This window comes from Aedes aegypti, chromosome 3 (genome assembly GCF_002204515.2).
Source record: "Aedes aegypti strain LVP_AGWG chromosome 3, AaegL5.0 Primary Assembly, whole genome shotgun sequence".
Classification (NCBI taxonomy): Eukaryota; Metazoa; Arthropoda; class Insecta; order Diptera; family Culicidae; genus Aedes; species Aedes aegypti.
The window spans coordinates 234,098,136-234,115,733 of record NC_035109.1 but is presented as its reverse complement, the minus strand read 5'-3'; the positions used below and the strand labels follow the sequence as shown (position 1 = coordinate 234,115,733).

The following is a 17,598-nucleotide window of genomic DNA, read 5'->3' as shown; positions in this document are numbered from 1 at the left end:
CCCCGTGGCACAATACGCCTGGACGACTGACGCCGCTAACCGCAAGGTCACGAAGCCAATTTTTGTTGAAGTAAGCGGAGATTTCGATGTAGGCGAAGAACTAAAAGCTTGGTCAAACTTGAAATCGTTCGGTGCTGTGGTATGTGTAGAAATCGACGGCAGATCAGATATCACCTTGCTGATACGTTCTACCTCCAATTTCAAATACTGGACGTCTTCCTTCGTTGCATAGTTGCTTTCTTCATTCCTAGTTGTCGAACTTCTGTACCGACCGTTCTCTATCGAATGCTTACAGGAATCACACATCCAAAAAATGTTGCTATGTAGACATGCACAACCTTCGTCATACGTTAATCCTACACATTTTGCGTGGAAAGAGTGCCGATTTTCGCAAAATGCTTCACAAGAAACGACAATATCTTCGACACGGAATTCCATTTTGCAAGAGTAGCAGTGATCCATTCTTGCGGTATTGTAAATCCTATCCTGTTGTCGACTGTTGTTGCTTCTCAAAAACAGATGGCACGGTAGGTCCGATTACGATTGATGTCACACCAAACAAATGAAGACGGTTAAGATGGATCGATTGTTGTTATACGTTCGATGAAATTGTTTTCGGTCGCGAAAAACAGTTATCGGAAATACTTTGGGCTTCGGTTTTCTATTGCATTAAAATCAACAACACAGTGTGCATCAGAAATCAACCGGAATGGCGCCGTATAAGTAGAAAAACAACGTAAATTATTGATTAAGAGACTGCACAAATCTTCAACGAAACGCAGGAGCACAACAACAACAACCAAACAAAAGCTTTGAATGGTTCGGTCTGTTTATCTGTGCTAGAAGTGCAAACTTGCAAAACGTTCATTTTATTCAGAATACTTTGAATGGTTTGCCACTGTAAGTGTCGGCATAAGAATATTATGTGATGGTCCAGCCAATCGATTTTTTTTTTTCAATTTGAGTAAAATATCCTAACAGCTGTAGGAATGTTGCTTTTAGCTATCTGTTCAACAAACTTTGAATGATTCGTCACTTCAAGTAACGACATTATTTTCTCATATTTGAACATTTTTCATCTCAACTGAAAATATTATATTCCTAAGTATGTTTATATCTCACAAATAATCGTTTATCATGGTCTAATCGCTTATCAAAGTGAATCCTGTGACCCAACGATCCTCCCCATTATCAACCATCCCTCCCAGTAACCTTTGTGGAGATGCAGAGGAAAACACGGTCTCCAAATAGCAAAGGTTACACACTAACATTCCTCCCCTGAATCCCACCTGACTGCAAGGACGTGGCCGGCGCCGTTATTGACCATGTATAAATAGAAGCACTGAATTATGCACACTGAAGAAGATTATGGCTAATCCCAACCGAACTTCTAGTTGATTCTTTGTGCATATTCACTGACATCGGTCAATCACGGAATAGCAATCATTGATATGTGTAGTCAGTCTAAGCTAAGCTAAAGACACTTTCAGATCATATGAACCATAACAGTTTTTCGTGGAAATTGAATAAAATTCACCAAATTTTTATTTTAGTTTTCTTATGTTATTTACACTTTATAACAAACAAATATTTTTTTAATGAAGTTTACAATACTTTGAAATTTACGTAAGATCTTTTTGAATCCGAAACCATTCGTCAATCATTTATGCATTTTGGAAAATTTATTGAACACTGGAAATGTTTTTGGAAACTTGGAATACCTGGAAATATTAGTGAATTTCTTTTCTGTAAATTAGTAGACAACTTTGTATATTCAAGAAACCGCGATTTTTAGTTATCGTATTTTGGATACAGCTTGACTGTGGTATTGACAGAAATATATTTGAATAGTTGATTTATTGATTCCTCTTCTTGTGGTCTACCATGTTTCATGGATGTTTTTGATAACTGTTTCTCGATTACAACAGAAATAATGGCCATCATCGATGACGACGACTATTTATGGCACTTTTACGTTGTGATGCTTCAGAAATAAGTTGACTGCTCGTCGAAAAGAAACAAAAAAAAAACAATAAGTTTCAATAGTGTGATGATTAAACCTTGTAAATATATACAGTTAACTCTCCATTGCACTAGTTTTATGTTGTAACTCGATACCCTAACTCGATGGTCCCTTCAATATCGAGTTAGGGAGAGTTTACTGTAAAGTAAAATGGTCAGGATTGAACCATATCGAAAAGTCCAGATTGAACAAACAGTAGGTACATAACATAGACATGTTCAAACCATATGGTCAGATGAAAGCTTTGACTGAGGCACAATGACTGGCTTGTGCCCCTATTTTACGATTTCAAAGGCACCAATCTGTAGAAATATTGAACGTATCGTCTTATTTTAAGCTTTCTGCTAGTGCACAAAGCTAAAATGGAAGTTGCACTGTCGTTTCATGCATCTGTCACGAGATTTTGTGGCTTCAAAGTTTTGATTTTATTCTAAGAAGTTTAACCTTAAGTTTTCGCCAAATGCAGCGAAAAATTGTGACAATGAGCATATTTATAGTTAGGGAAAGTGTACCAGTTATGGCCAAAGTGGTTCGCTATTTGGCCATATGTGAAATTTCGATAAGTTTTTACATTTTTAATCTTTTTGAATGTGTTAACATCGAGATACATCCTTTATCTTACTGCTAAACCACACAAAATTTTTCAAATTGTGAATAAATTCAAGTTTTCACGTGTGGCGAAATAGGGAACCACTATGGCGATAACTGGTACACCTACCCTATCTCTCAAAATTTCATACCAATTTCATACCAAGCAACCCTATGTGCTCAATGTTACAGCATATCAAAATTGAGCATTTTTGTATGAAAATCTGCTATTATTCTGAACACAACTGTAGCAGAGGAGATGATGGTGACGCATGGTCGCTGGTACGAGCTGTGAAAATTTCACTTTTTTACTTACACCATCGACCATCGACGATTTGACGTTGGTTGGTCGGTCGTCGTCATCTACCTAGGTATCATTTTCGCGATCGCCGGATGGCTTGTAAACAGAATTTTAAAAAATAATTTCGGCGTGGTTATACTGTGTTTTTCTGAGGGTGTTGTTCGATGCGCGTATCTTTTGACAGTTTTTCTTGACTCAATTTTCCGCTCAGCCGCAGATGTGCTTATGTAATGCCGTGTTTCCGATGGCAAAATTTACGTCTGGAGAAGGATACATTTTCTTTTTGGCGGAAAAACGCTGTACGTGTACGTCCTGTTTTCGTTGGCTTCCAACATTCGGACATATTGAATGATAATTGATGATGATGGATGGGTCGCTAAATTGCCAAAACAGGGGAACGCTATTGCATTGTGTTGGTGGCTATAGCGTAGAGGTCATACTGCTTAGTCGGTACGTGTTTACTAAACGGTTGACCGAAAGCACCGAAAATATTGATTGTCTCATTTCTGTGGCGTAGAGTTCATGTCATATATCCGATTTGGTGCACTCGTTATCGGACTTGGAAGTGTCGTTGGAAATGGAGAATGTTTGCAAACAGTGCATTTCGTGATTGTTCATAAACAGTTGTATTTTCAGCTGTCGATCAATCTTGACAATCGATTGACGTGGGCCTTTTAAAATTGAATGGTTTTAAATAACTCTTAGAAACAGTTTCTGATAGTTTACAATAGATCTAATCGGAAACATCTATCTTGACATGGGCGTGGCCGAGAATAGCGATATACATGCTTAATTAATCAATAATTGCTGTAGGATTTCTTAGGGAATCTCTAGCCAGCAGGATTTTTGTGAAGCTTTAAAATTATTACTTTAAAATCATTACAAATATAATTAAATTCGCTTTTTCAAGAACATATCAACTGAAAATATTTTAACTAAACCTTTTATGAAATGTATCAACTAAGTGCCGCAAAACTTCTGTGAGTGGAAGTTTGAATTTATGTACAAAAAATACCATCAACTATGGATTTCATACTTTTGAATTTTTTTATAATTGTTCAAAATTCTGCCAAATAAGTTTTCCAATAATAATCTAAACGAAATTTTGGATAATTATCAAAAAACTTGATCCAAGATCTAATCGTTATTAATAGAGGTTAGTGACATTTGAACGCACGAAGACTAGAATACGCTCGTCATACACAGTTTGTTTTTGTTTTCCTCAAAGAAACTTGCACACGCTTTCCAGACTCATCAAAATGCATATGGAAATATTACCCACTTTGAAAAGTTTACACCCGGATTCTGGGTGTTTTTCGAAACAGAGTGCATACTGTTTTCCTCTAAGGTGCACAATCACATCTACACTAGGGCACCCATACCATTGAGCGTGATAACCACTATAACGGAGAATAAATTCACTGCAAATTTTGTATTAAGTTTCGAAATGTCAGATTTCGTAGGATGCAAAGAAATGTTCACGTTGATTTTGCTCTCGATGTATGTTTCTTATCTATTCCTACCAACTCAACTGTTCTTCTTTCGATTGTCACTGTTACGATTTAGAATGATTTCTATAAAAGGACAACCAAGAATGGCTATCAGGATTTTGGGTTAAGAAATATCCTGAAGATCTTCTTCTTGCTCTTCTTTTTGGCAATACGTCCTCACTGGAACAGAGCATGCTTCTCAGATTAGTGTTCAATGAGCACTTACACAGTTATTAAACTCAGAGCTTTCTTTGCCAAAGTTGTTATATTCGTATTTGTATATCGTGTGGCAATTACAAAGATATTCTATGCCCAGGAAGTCAAGAAAATTTCCATAACGAAATATCTTATTTTATTTTTATTTACTCTAACCACTTGGCTAAGGAAAATCCTGGAGATCTATTTTTCTTCAATACGAATTTGAAAGGTGATCGTGAATATGAACATTTACAAGCATATTCTGTTCTCAAACCTCTTTGGCAAGAAGAGTTCAGTCGCACAATAGGTAAATACATTGTGGCGTGAATCGAACATTAATTTTGATTCTTTGTAAAATACATGATAGAAAGGAAAGAGCTCACCAATTTAGCATTCAGACGTTTCGCATAAGCACATTCATGTTTAAACGCCTTTAAGTGAAATGTTCCACCCCAACACCAAGCCAAGCTTAATTTTCACGCAATCTTCAACACATGATTAATAACTGCCAAAAGGAGACGCACGGTACTTTGTCATCCAGTCGAAATCAATTGAACTCCATATATAAAATAGATCCGAACACGACACTAATAGACTTGCGAATTGGAACCGAACACGAAAACGAAAGACAGAAAATATGCAGAAAAGGAACGATTTAATTGATCTTAATTGCACCACATTCTGCCGACTTATTCCCACTTGACATGCAACCAAGCAAACATGCAATCCACCATGAGGGGCTCGTTCGTTCGTTTTCCCCCAGCGGGTCGGTCGGATCGTTTGTTGCTCGATTGCCATCTGTTGTGGTGGGAACAGGTTGGTCGAAGTTCTTCCACACCCTACAACATTCGCCCATATGTTTGAATGAAGCCATAAAACACCACACTCCGCCGGAAAGCGTCGAAAGTTTTCAAGGTTGTGAAAAAGTAAATTTTACGATATTTCTACCGATCACACGCAGCCTATTGCCGGGTTTGGGAAAACCCGATCCTTGCGATGCAGTAAAACTTTCCATTTCATCAGTAAATGAAACAGAATCGAATTCGACGGCTGAAATATTGCAAGTGATTCTCATACACACGCGAGCTGAAACATCGTCCAGCCAACATGTCGCAGAAGAGGCGTCTCCGCCGGAGGCACGAGGAAACCGTTTATGAATATGATTTTTCCTACGAGTTCAGGGTAATTTCCCCATAAATCAAGATTATTTACGGCTGCCTTTTCGCGCCATCGATACTAATGGTTTGCTTCTTTCTGTTTGATGTTTCCCTCTCTGTGGAAAATAGCGCTTTGCCGAAAGTCTCCAGAAGCCGCTTCGAACCTATCGGATGGAGTTCAATCTCGGCCGTCCGGTGAGCAGCAGCAACGCCAACGGCAACGGCGACGGTTTCCAGGAAATCACGGAGGACGTCTACACCAGCACCTACTCGGCTACGCAGTAAGTACCCATTCTCTTGACTGATACAATTTCAACTTCCTGGGTCAATCCATTGGCCGGATTGATTCATGGCTCCACTTATCTATATCTAACAGTAGCGATCGCACAACACTTGAGACGATCTAGCGAGAAAATGGTCTGTTTAGTGTCTTGGAGCATCTCAGTCTTCTGAAATGTGTTCAGAAGTGATAAGTACACTTAAGTATTATTCAAAGCAGAAACTTGTCTTTATGGAATGGTTTTGACTCCCTCTTTCTGCTGTCTCATAGTGTTGTCTCCTAACTGAAAAGTTGCATAACACGTGCTGCTATGATAACGATTTTCCTACCCCATTTCTCCTGCTTCACAGAATCACCAAAATCACCAACAACAAGCTCATCTACGACGCAATGGATTCTTCGGCAGCGGGCGGTAGCGGTGGGGTAACATCTCGGGAGGGATCCCCGAAGAAAGTGAGTAAGGTGGAATTGCACTCGGATGTGCACCATCAGCCAAACGGGGGCAGCAATGCGTCATCTGTCCAGTTTACCGAGATCCGTAGTTTGAAGCGAGTTTCCCGCGCTAATGAAGCGGTCGGTACCAATAATGGCCTCGAGGATGGTGACACCATTCTGAACACACCGGGCATCAGGGATCCGGTGAGTGGTCGCATTTTGACGGTTGGGGAAGCGATTCGGTTGAGGATACTGGACGTACGGAGCGGTCAGTTGAATGTGAACGGCGAACGGTTGAGTCTGGAGGAAGCGGTACGAAGACAACTAATCGATGTGGATCTGGTGGATAACTTGTTGAGGCCCGGGGCAGCGCTGGATCGCGACGGACGGCCTATGAGCCTGCTGGAGGTGATACAGAAGGAAATTCTCGAAGCGGAAAACGGCTACGATAGCACGGAAAAACGAATCAAGGTAACGACCAGCCACGAGTCATCTCCTGTCAAGCGCACCTCCACTGTAAAGTATAACGAAAAAGAAGCAAAAAGTATTGTCGATGCAATTAAGCAGGGCCTGGTCGATACCAGCAATGGTCTTTACCGTACGGAGACCGGCGACCTTATTACGCTGGCCGATGCTTACGAGTACGGTTACTTGATTCGCAATGAGACAATCAAGATAGCGCCCCACACGCTCTCTCTGACCGATTCCATCGGCCAGGGTCTGGTGGACAATGGTGGTTGGGTCATTGATCGTAACACTGGCGATACGTTCCGACTAGATTCAGCCATCGCGAAAAACCTAGTTAATCCCGACCTGCGGGAAATCGTCGACACCAAGAACGATATCAAGATCACGGTGGCACAAGCCCTAGAACAGGGTATTCTCAATGCTAAAACTGGCCGATACATGAATCCGTTAACGAAAGAAAAACTAACATTCACAGAGGCACGAAACCGGCAGCTCATCTGCAAACCAATGACATTAAAAGACGTTTGTGATTTAAATTTGTTCGACAAGTCGGATAAAATCGCCTCTCCTACAAGACGCGAGCGGGTCAATATTCCAGGTGCTATTAGTTTAGGTGTGTTAGATAGCGATAGCATTAAGTGTGTATACAAAAGTAAGGGTGAACTGCTGACGTTGAAGGAAGCCCTTGAGCAAGAGATTATTCTCCCGTTCGAGAACCGCTTCCGCCACTCCGAAACCGGTGAGTTAATGACCATTCCAGAAGCAGTCGATCGAGGTCTGATCTCATCGGTTGCCATCAAATCAATTTTCAACATTTTCGGCTTTAAGGATCCACATTCCGGGGAATTCGTTTCGCTCAATACGGCTCTAGCTAAAAATATAGTCCGCAAGAAGGAGGGCCGTTTCCAGTTAGATGTAGGGAAGGGAGTTCTCGTTGATCTAAACGAAGCTGTTGCTCAGGGACTCATCCGTCCAGAAGTTCACGAAATGCTCAACCGAAAAATTGGCGTATTTGTCGGAGAAGAGCACGAGTTAACTTTAATTGATCTAGTCTATCACGATCTTATTGACACTAAAACTGGTTTCCTCTTGGAGCATGGCACCACCAAAGTACTCCCACTAGAGCCAGCCATAGAACGTAAATTCATTACACCAGAAGGCGCCTTACTGTTAATTAGCCTATTGAACATCACACTCACTACAGAAACCGTCGTGAAAACGATCAAACGCTATGTTACAATCACGCACACCGGGGAGCAGGTGGAAACTCAACCACAGGTCCTGCTTTCCTTCACTGAAGCTGTTCGTAGGGGGTTGATCGACGAAAATACCCGCACCTACCGTGACCCCAACACCGGTAACGTGTATTCCGTACAACAAGCTTTAAACCATGGCCTTATTCTGCCAGACACGGAAGCGGTTCCGGCGACGCAGGAAATTGGTAGCGAAGTTCCTAGTAGTAAACCTTCTTCCATTCCTTTACAATTTGAAACTTTCGTTACGAAAAACAGCAACGCCAAAAACATTCATATAACAACCGAGTTTTTGGACCGAGAGCGTAAGGCAACTCAAACTTACGAACTTCCTCCTGATGGGTGGCTTCTAGCTGATGCTATCTCCCAAAAACTATTCGATCCTGTTGCGGGTCTATTTGTTATTCCCGGAACAGATCGTTTGGTCAGTTTTGAGGAATGCATCAATTTGAAGATCATCAACCGCCAGTCAGCATTCGTTGTTGATCCGGAAAAATCCAAGCGCCGGGTCACTTTAGATATTGCCTTAGACAGGAAGATGCTCGATGCTACCGGTCACTACCAACCGGCGACATCCGAGAAGATCACGATGAAAGAAGCTCTCGATCGGAAATTAATAGTTTTTGAGCAACCCTTGGATCGGACATCTGATGGTGCTGCCAATCGCACAATTCAGGTTACTAAAATTCCCGGTCAACCTGATGTTATTGAGGTTTCTTCCATGGACAGTCAAATGGTACAGGTCAAAAGCCTTAAAACTCCCGAACTCCTTAGTCCAGAGCCGTTACAATTGACTCCGAACATCATTTACGATCCTTCTACGGCCCTCGTGATTTTCACAGATACGGGTAAATCTGACAACATCGTTCACGCTGTCACGAGTGGGAAACTTGATCCCAATCTTGTAAAGATTAAGGATCCCAAAACGGGTGATGTGATCACTATTACCGAAGCGGTAAACCGAGGTGTTCTTGATCCTCAAACAGGGGCTGTCAAAGATCCATCAGGGCGATCGATAAGTTTGATGGAAGCTGTACAAGCAGGTGCTTTAGCCGTTTGTGGCGCACCTTTGGTAGCTGCGGCTGGGGCTCTTGATTTGCTCAAAACGATAATTGATCCTTCCACCGGAGAAGAGATTCCAATTGAATTGGCTTACGAACGTGGTTTAATCAGTAAGAGTCAACTTCCCAGCCCAGAACGAGCTGCGTTGAGGAAAAAACTTAGCGTAGAAGATAATAGTCGACGATCATCTGATGGATTTGTTGTTTCCGTGGGTGAAGGAAAGGAATCCCTGGTTCTACAGCGTGTGAGGAAATGTGTTTTGCGTCCAAAGGATGCAGCAGAAAAAGGTATTTTGGATAATGCTACTGCTCAAATACTTGAAAACCTCAAACTTTTTGACGGTGGGTTGTCTTTGGAACAATCAATATCCGCTGGACGTTTGGATGGAAACCAGGGTAAGATCGTTGATCCCCAACGTGGACATACTTTAACCATCAACGAAGCTATGCTTCGTGGAATTTTGGATAGAAACGGTACGAATTGTGTCTTTGTTCCTTTGGCAAAATCTCTGTCCATTCCTGAACTCAAAACGCAAGGCCTTTTGGACGTGGGAAGCTCCAAAATCTACCATCCTGAATCAGGTCAGCTTCTTACGCTGAAGGAGGCAACCATTTGTGAAATTGTTGATCCCCTAGCTGAAGTCGTAGTCAATGGCACTCAACGGCTTTCTTTAGAAAAAGCCATTGAGACCGGTCTAGTAGACGCTGATAGATGTACCATTGGTAATATGAAACTGAACGATGCAATCGAACACAATGTGTTTATTGTGCCAAATTATTCTGCTCAAATACCTCCCGTAGGGATGACCATTCCTGTGATCGTGAAACGTCACCTCTTAGATATAGATCTTAAAGAAATAACACATCCTATCAGCAAAGATCGTATGACAGTGAATGATGCTATCAAGAAAGACTTTGTAATGGCAATCCCTTACACTCCGAACGCCAATGCAACAGATATCGATCAGGCACTTGATAGAAAACTGATCAATACGCAGAGAGTGTCTTTCACAAATCCAATGACCTCCGAAGAGCTACCTCTACAAGAAGCCATTGAAACTGGCTTACTAGAAGTGAAACCACTTCCAGAAATGGTCCGAGGAATGCAAGCCAACACGGCAGTGACATCGATCCAGGAAACGATATCTTCTAGTCACACAATCACGACAAAAACGGTTGAAATCCAATCGGGTTATGCACTGATCTCGGCTACAGAGGTTCAGGACACCGCAACCGGAGAAATTATATCAGTTGATGAAGCCAGGAAACGCGGCATTCTCAGCGACGAAGAACAAATCAAGAATGAAGTGTTGAACGAAGAAGTCAACATCAATTTTGGCGATGCGCTACAAAGGGGTTTGCTGGATGTCACAAAGGGTATGTTCCGACATCCAGACAGCGGGGACGTGATGTCGATTTCAGATGCTGTCGACAAAGGGTACATCGCAACAAAAACGACGAGTGATGAAGCGTTGAACCGCTCACCAGAGATGGTTCACAAGGTCATAGCGAACATGGAAGTAGACCCGTTGCGTGATCCCAAGCAGCATGAAATTGTACATAAAATCAATGTTGATGCAAAGGAGATACATGCCGATCGCAAGACTTCGCTATCGGATGCAAAGACAAGCGATGGAAAACTTGCAGAAAATATTAAAGATGCTGCCAAAATGGGTCTAATGGCAGTGGTTGGGGCACCAGTTTTAGGTGGGATGGCAATAGCTGGAGCAGTGAAGAAGGTATTTGAGAAGAAAGAAAGCGAAAAATCAAGTTCTTCGACAGTTGTTGAACCGAGCGGTGTGATGGTCGAGACTTCATCCCATCAGATCAGTTCAACCACAATCCAGGTGGTAACGAAAACTTTTGAAGGAGAACCATCGATAACTGACGTTTCTCTAACTGACATTGATAATGATACTAAAGATGCTAAAGGTAAAACACCTACAGCTGGTCTGGTTGACGTGAAAACGACGATCGAGGAAATTGTTGAACCAAATACGGTTGAATCTGATCATAATCTTTCTTCTAACGATCAACAAAGCAGCAAAAATACTGAACCAGTAGAAAAACCAATGACTACAGTTGAAATCAGTGAGGAAGATCCTAATCAACTATTAGAAACAACTGAGATTGTTACTACAGTTGTTACTGAAATAAAATTGGAAACTGTCGATACTGAAATTGTTGAGGATGTCAATCAACCTGATACAGATTTGCAAAACTTATCTTCGACCACCGAGTCGAAAGGTGATTCAGTGAAGGAACCCAAAGATGATATCTCATCAATTCCTTCTGAAAGCTCTGTTGTGGTTCCTGTCGAGCCAATCGCAGAAGCGACATCAGCAAAGCAACCTGCTGAGGCAGAATGTGTGATTGCTGATCCTACGAAATCAATGACGACCGACCTCAATCTCGAGCTAGCACCCAAATCTGAGCTAGTTACTGAGGAACTACCGACAAAATATTCAGAAAAGATCGATCAATTGAATGACGATAATAAATTAGTAAATGATCTTTCCGGCAATGCTACACAACCCTCAGGCAGTGTTGAAGATATGACAGAAAAGGTTGAAAAACCCTTGGTCGGCGATAAGCAGCCAATTAGTAGTTCATCGGTAGACGAAAAAGCCGAAATTTCTGAATTGTCTCCTGTTGATAAAATTGAAGAAACAGCTGTGTCAGATGAATTGAAATCAGATACACTTGTTGAAAAACTGGTGGAGAAACTGGCACCAGAACCATCTGTCTCTAATGATGATGGTAAAATGTCTACAGAACTTCAACTTAAGGAGCAACAGCAACCTGTTGATTCGAAGGCAGAAGTAGTTCAAGAAACTGCTATTGTTGGTCAACCAGTAACTGATGATCAGAGACCAACCGAATTAGATTCTTCAGAAACTAGCCCACAAAAAGATGAAGCCCTGGTCACACAGAAAAAATCTCCTGAAGACCTCATGCCTGGTGAAAAAGATTCAAAACTAGAGGTAACTTGTGGTCGTGTTGAACAACCTCCCTCTGAAGAAAAGGTTCACAGCAGCTCAGGTGCTCCATCAACGTTACCATTAGAATTTGCTGCTGAAACAACCACTGCGATGGAACCCTTGGATCCTTCCGAGGTTTCAGCACCATCTGTTGAACAGATTTCCGTTGAAGATAAACTCGACAGTTCTGCAGTTCCTAGCGAACAAATCGAAGTATCGTCCAAATCCGCAGCACCGACTGCTTCGGAAACAATAACTCCGAGTGACACCATATTCCATGCGAAAGAGAGAACCCCTGAGCGTCCAACTGAACTGAAGACAACAAAAGAACCCAGTGGCAGTGACACGGGAAAGAAGGTGCTGGACGCTGCCAAACTGGGATTGATGGCTGTCGTTGGTGCTCCAATTCTCGCAGGAAAAGCCGTTGTAGACGCACTGAAAAAAGATCGTTCTGATGGGCAACAAGAATTGCCTGAGTCAAAAACTCCTAAAAAGGCGTCCATTGCCGATGCCACAGCTGCATTCCTCGAACAGGAACGATCACCCGGCGATGGTAAACGAGAGTTCAGAGAACTTGAAAAAACCATCGGAGGTATTCTAGAACAGGTAGATGCCGATGGAAAGTTGCTGAAAACACCAGAAAAGCATGTCACATTTGATATTACTGAGCGGACGCCAGAACATAAACCGGCGAAGAGCGAATCTTACGAGAGGCTTCCTCTTGGAGAAGCAATTGCTCAAGGTAAAATAATTCCTAAAGTGTGTCGCGTGATGGTAGACGATAAGCAGATGCCATACACTGTTGAAGAAGGACTTAACAATAGAAATGTCAGGATCTACGATATCGTGGATGTACTTTCTCAGCAATTGGTTTCGTTTGTCGAGGGTGAGGCCGATGGTTTGGTGATCGATGAAACCCTTACGAAGCAGAAGTTGATAGATCTGGGTGTGTATGATGCGGACACAAATAGCTTTATCAATCCGAATAATGGAGAAAGAATTTCTTTCCGCGATCTTGTCTATAACTCTGGTTTAGTCGATCCTACCACAATTTTCGTCATGGATCTGGGTCGTGACAAATATGAAAGCTTAGATGTAGCACTCCAGAAACATCTTATTGACAAAAATACAGGACATATGTTGGACAACAAGTCTGGTAAAAAGGTGAAGTTCGTCGAATGCTGCAAGCGCGCTTGGGTCATTCAAAGGGAACCCTCCAGTGAAAATCTCGATCAGTCTCCTACGTTATCGGAAGTATTGGACGCTGGCCAATTCAATCCTCAAACAGGTGAATTGGTTCAGAACAACCAAAGCATTCCGATCGCCGAAGCGTTACGAGCTGGCTTCATTGACAATGATTCGGTATCGGTGCGAGATCCAACCGACGGAGAGGTTTTGCCTCTACGAGTTGCGATCGAGCGTGGCATCATTGATCTTAAGCTGGGTGTGATTTTCAATCGGGAAACTCAAGAAGAGATCGATCTAAATGATGCCTATAATCGGGGATACATGTTGGAAGGTAAACGAAAGCCGATTTCTCTTGAGGCAGCTGTACGCAAGGGTTTGTACAATCCTGAATCTGGATTGATCTTGGATACTATCACCGAAGAAATGGTGGATGTTCAACAGTCTGTTGACAAGGGTATTGTTGATCCGAAGATTTCGAACGTCAAAGACACTAAAGAAAACGTTCTAGTGCCTTTGCAAGATGCTTTGGATAAAAAGTTGATTGATTCCGAATCCGGGAAGATGAAGGATACTGAGACAGATCAGTTGCTTCCGTTGGACGTAGCCTTGGAGAAAAAAATGATGGACACAAAACAGGTCACGCATAGCTTGATTGAGGTTTTGAATAAAGAATTTTACGATCCAAATTCAGGTAAGATCTTAAACCCGGGTAATGGTGAAGAAAATATTTTGAAGGACGCAATTGACTCACAGCTAGTTGAGATTGATAGTGTCTTGGTTAGAGATGAACAGAAGGATAAGGTTGTCAAATGTGAAGAAGCTATCGAATCCGGTTTGTTGGATGATGTTCGAGGTGTTTTGACAAGGCCTGAATTGACATTAGATCGTGCCTACCAAAAGGGTTATATTCTGAGCAATAAAAAACCAATATCTTTAACAGATGCCCTTTTGCGAGGTTTCTATGATCAGACTAGTGGACTGCTGCGCTTTGATGGAGCGCCTGGAGTCACACTTGAGAAAGCTATTGCTGATGGGGAGATCTCCACTGCTGATCTGATTGTACGCGATCCTAAGAGCAGAGGAGTTATAAGCCTATCGGAAGCTATCCGAGGAGGTCTGGTTGATCCTGTTTCAGGAATGGTGATTGATTCTGGATCTGGGTTGAGCATGGGGATGTTGGAAGCCTTGGACAGAGGCATCATTGTAGTAGCTAAGCGTAGGTGTAGCTTGCCAGATGCGGTGTTCCGGGGATTATACGATCCCAAATCTGGTCAGTTTAGTAGTACAACAACTCCGGAGAAGATGTCCACGGAGCGTGCTATAAGACGTGGCATGCTGGATCCAGAGTCAACCATTGTAAATGTAGCGGGTAAGATACAACCATTTGAACTGGCTATCGAGAATGGTACGGTAGATGTAAAACGAGGTACCATTCTGGACGAAGAAGGTAATAAGATTGATTTTCGTGAAGCATTCGACCGTGGTCTGCTAGTTGAAGTGCGGAAACCAATAAGTTTGAGTGAGGCCGTCGTTAAAGGTATATACAGAGAAAGTAGTGGAATGTTCATGGATCCAAAGACTGGTAGGAAGCTAACCCTTGCACAAGCGATTGCCGAAAAGGTTATCGATCCAAATTCAGTTCAAATTAAAGATCCAACGACTGGTTTCTATAGAGATCTTGATTTAGTGGAAGCGATTGAGAGCGATTTGATCAATGGTCAAGACTCCAACGTTAAACACAGTGGCGATAAAATCACTTTGAAGCATGCATTCGATATTGGACTACTGTACGACAGTAAAGCTCCGATCAGTTTGCAGAGAGCTATCCACCAAGGAATCTACGACGATAAAAGCGGAAAGATTGTAGATCCAGTTTCTGGACGTAAGATCACGTTGCACGAAGCCACGAGGAAGTTTGTGATCAATCCTCAGTTGCCGTGCTACTTTAACGAGAAAGACGAGGTCATGCTTAATCTGTTCGAAACATGCAGAGCCAAATTGATCGATCGAAGGGAAGGGGTGTTCAAAGAACCTGGAAGTGAGGTTTTCATTCCTTTGAATGAGGCCCTCGCCTTAGGTTTGATTGTGGACATTGAAAGCGCCGGATTCGGGTTGTACGAAACTCTCGCTATGGGATTCTATGACAAGAAAAGTGGAAAGATCATTCATCCGATTACGAACCGAAAAATTACATTGGAAGAAGCTTGTAAGGAAGATATCGTAAACCCGGGGTCTTCCATTATCAAGAATACTGTCACTGGTAAATTCATCCGCTTGGATGACGCAATCAGCGCGAAAATAATCGATGATAAAGAGGGTGTGTACGTTCTTCCAAAGGGAAACAAGATAGATTTACAAGAAGCTAGACGCAAGGGTTTAATAGTTACCAACCAAAAGCTGTTGTCTTTGGAGAAGGCTATTAAGCTGCATTTGTACAGGCAAGATTCTGGAACATTTGTGGAACCTATTTCTGGTGACCATGTGAATCTGCAGGAGGCTCTTGACATTGGACTTCTGGACTTTGAGACTTCGGTTTATAAGGATGCCGTGACAGGACAGGACAAACCACTCAGGGCGGCTATCGCTGACCAGGATATAGACGTTCAAAAAGGGAAAGTATTGGATAGGAAAACTGATAGGACGTATAATTTCGACGTAGCGTTCAACAAAGGTTTGCTGGTTACGGTTCAGAGACCGATTACCGGGAAGATCTTAGAAAGGAAGGAGAGCATAGATAATTTGCTTCAGGAATCGCCTCTAGGTAAGAGCCCGAAGGAAATGAGCTTAAAGGATGCCTTGAGACATGAAATTGTATCAATTGATAAGTCGGTTATGAAGCATCCCAAGAGTCGAGTGTTCGTGCCTCTGAGAGTGGCAATCCAGGAGAAATTGATATCTGAAGATGGTCGTGCCACAGTTGATCCGAAACAGTCGTTCTTCGTGTTTGATAGTAGTAGCGTAGTTTTCGTCCAGAAACCATTGACGTTTGATGAAGCCGTTGAATCTAGTCTACTGGACCTATCGACCGGTAAGTTCTTGTACAAAACTCCAACGATTGGTGGTGGTGCGACAGAAAGCGATGTAACTGAACTGTTGAACCTGAAAGATGCGATTGGTCAAGGTTACATCGATCCCGAATCGGTCCTATTGAAAGATGGAGCTAAGAAGAAGTTCCTACCCTTGCCTGAAGCGTTCCGCAAGGGATTGATCGATGCCGAAAAGTCAAATGTGCTGGATACCAATACGTCCAAGTTGACAACTCTCCAGACGGCAGTCGACAACGGTCTGCTGATAACTCCGAAACGTGCAATTTGTCTTATGGAAGCTCTTGACTATAACATGTATAACACCGAACGCGGTACTTTCGAAGACCCGTTCCATCCTAACCAACTCAAAACTTTAAATGAAACCATACAATCTGGTTTAATTGACCCAACAACAACAATGGTACGTGACATAAGTAACAATAGTGTAATTGTGCCGTTGCTGACCGCCGTCGGCAACGGTCTAATCGATCCAATTGGTGGACATTTCAATCTTGAAAGTGAACAAACTAAGATAGATCTCGTGAAAGCCCGCGACCGAGGATATCTCATACAAGCAGAGCAACGGGTAAGTGGTATACTGTGCACCAAGAAAAAAAAACTGCTGCCATTGTTAGGCGACCAGATTTTTGTGTTCCCTCACACTCTTTCCTGTCGTTTTTTTTTGTCATTTTCAATTTTGAATTTTGGATTTCCGTTAACCACAACCACCTTCTGTTTAACCGTTTTTTTTATATTTATTGATATTACTACTGTGATTAGCTCGTGCTCGTACCTCGCGCTCTCTGAGAATGTGAAGGCCAGTCCCACGCTCATTCCACGTTCTGTTTAACCCCCACCTCCCCTAAAACGCCATTCATTATCCTTCGGGAATAAGGAATAAGCAAATGGAGTTAAATGACTACCAATCACAGAGAATCGTATACGAATTTGGAATTTTAGTACAAAATTTAGCACTTGTTTAGTACAACAATGATGATGATGCTGATTCGGCTGTGGTAGAAGTGATGCTTGCTAGTATTTCTCTGTGATTCTTATTTCTATTTAACAACTACATTATCCCATGCTCCATCGCGCGGTTAATAATCATCTCCATCTAGCGATCCCTTCGATTAACGACATAAACTCCAT

The 17,598-nt window shown here is 42.2% G+C and overlaps 1 protein-coding gene across 50 annotated transcripts in view; it reads left to right on the top strand.

Annotated features, from left to right (window-relative positions):
* Positions 1-17,598, top strand: part of LOC5576237 (dystonin) — a 627,686-nt gene that overhangs the window by 551,982 nt on the left and 58,106 nt on the right. For 35 of the 50 annotated variants that reach the window (XM_021853529.1, XM_021853528.1, XM_021853523.1 and 32 more), the window contains 2 exons: positions 5,887-6,038; positions 6,388-17,035. The exons of 3 other annotated variants lie outside the window; for them this stretch is intronic. In XM_021853529.1, the coding sequence (XP_021709221.1) occupies positions 5,887-6,038; positions 6,388-17,035 (10,800 nt within the window). Of the gene's footprint in view, positions 1-5,470; positions 5,783-5,886; positions 6,039-6,387; positions 17,036-17,598 lie in introns of those variants that run through there. 12 more of the 50 variants (XM_021853544.1, XM_021853545.1, XM_021853542.1 and 9 more) reach the window with 4 other exon arrangements.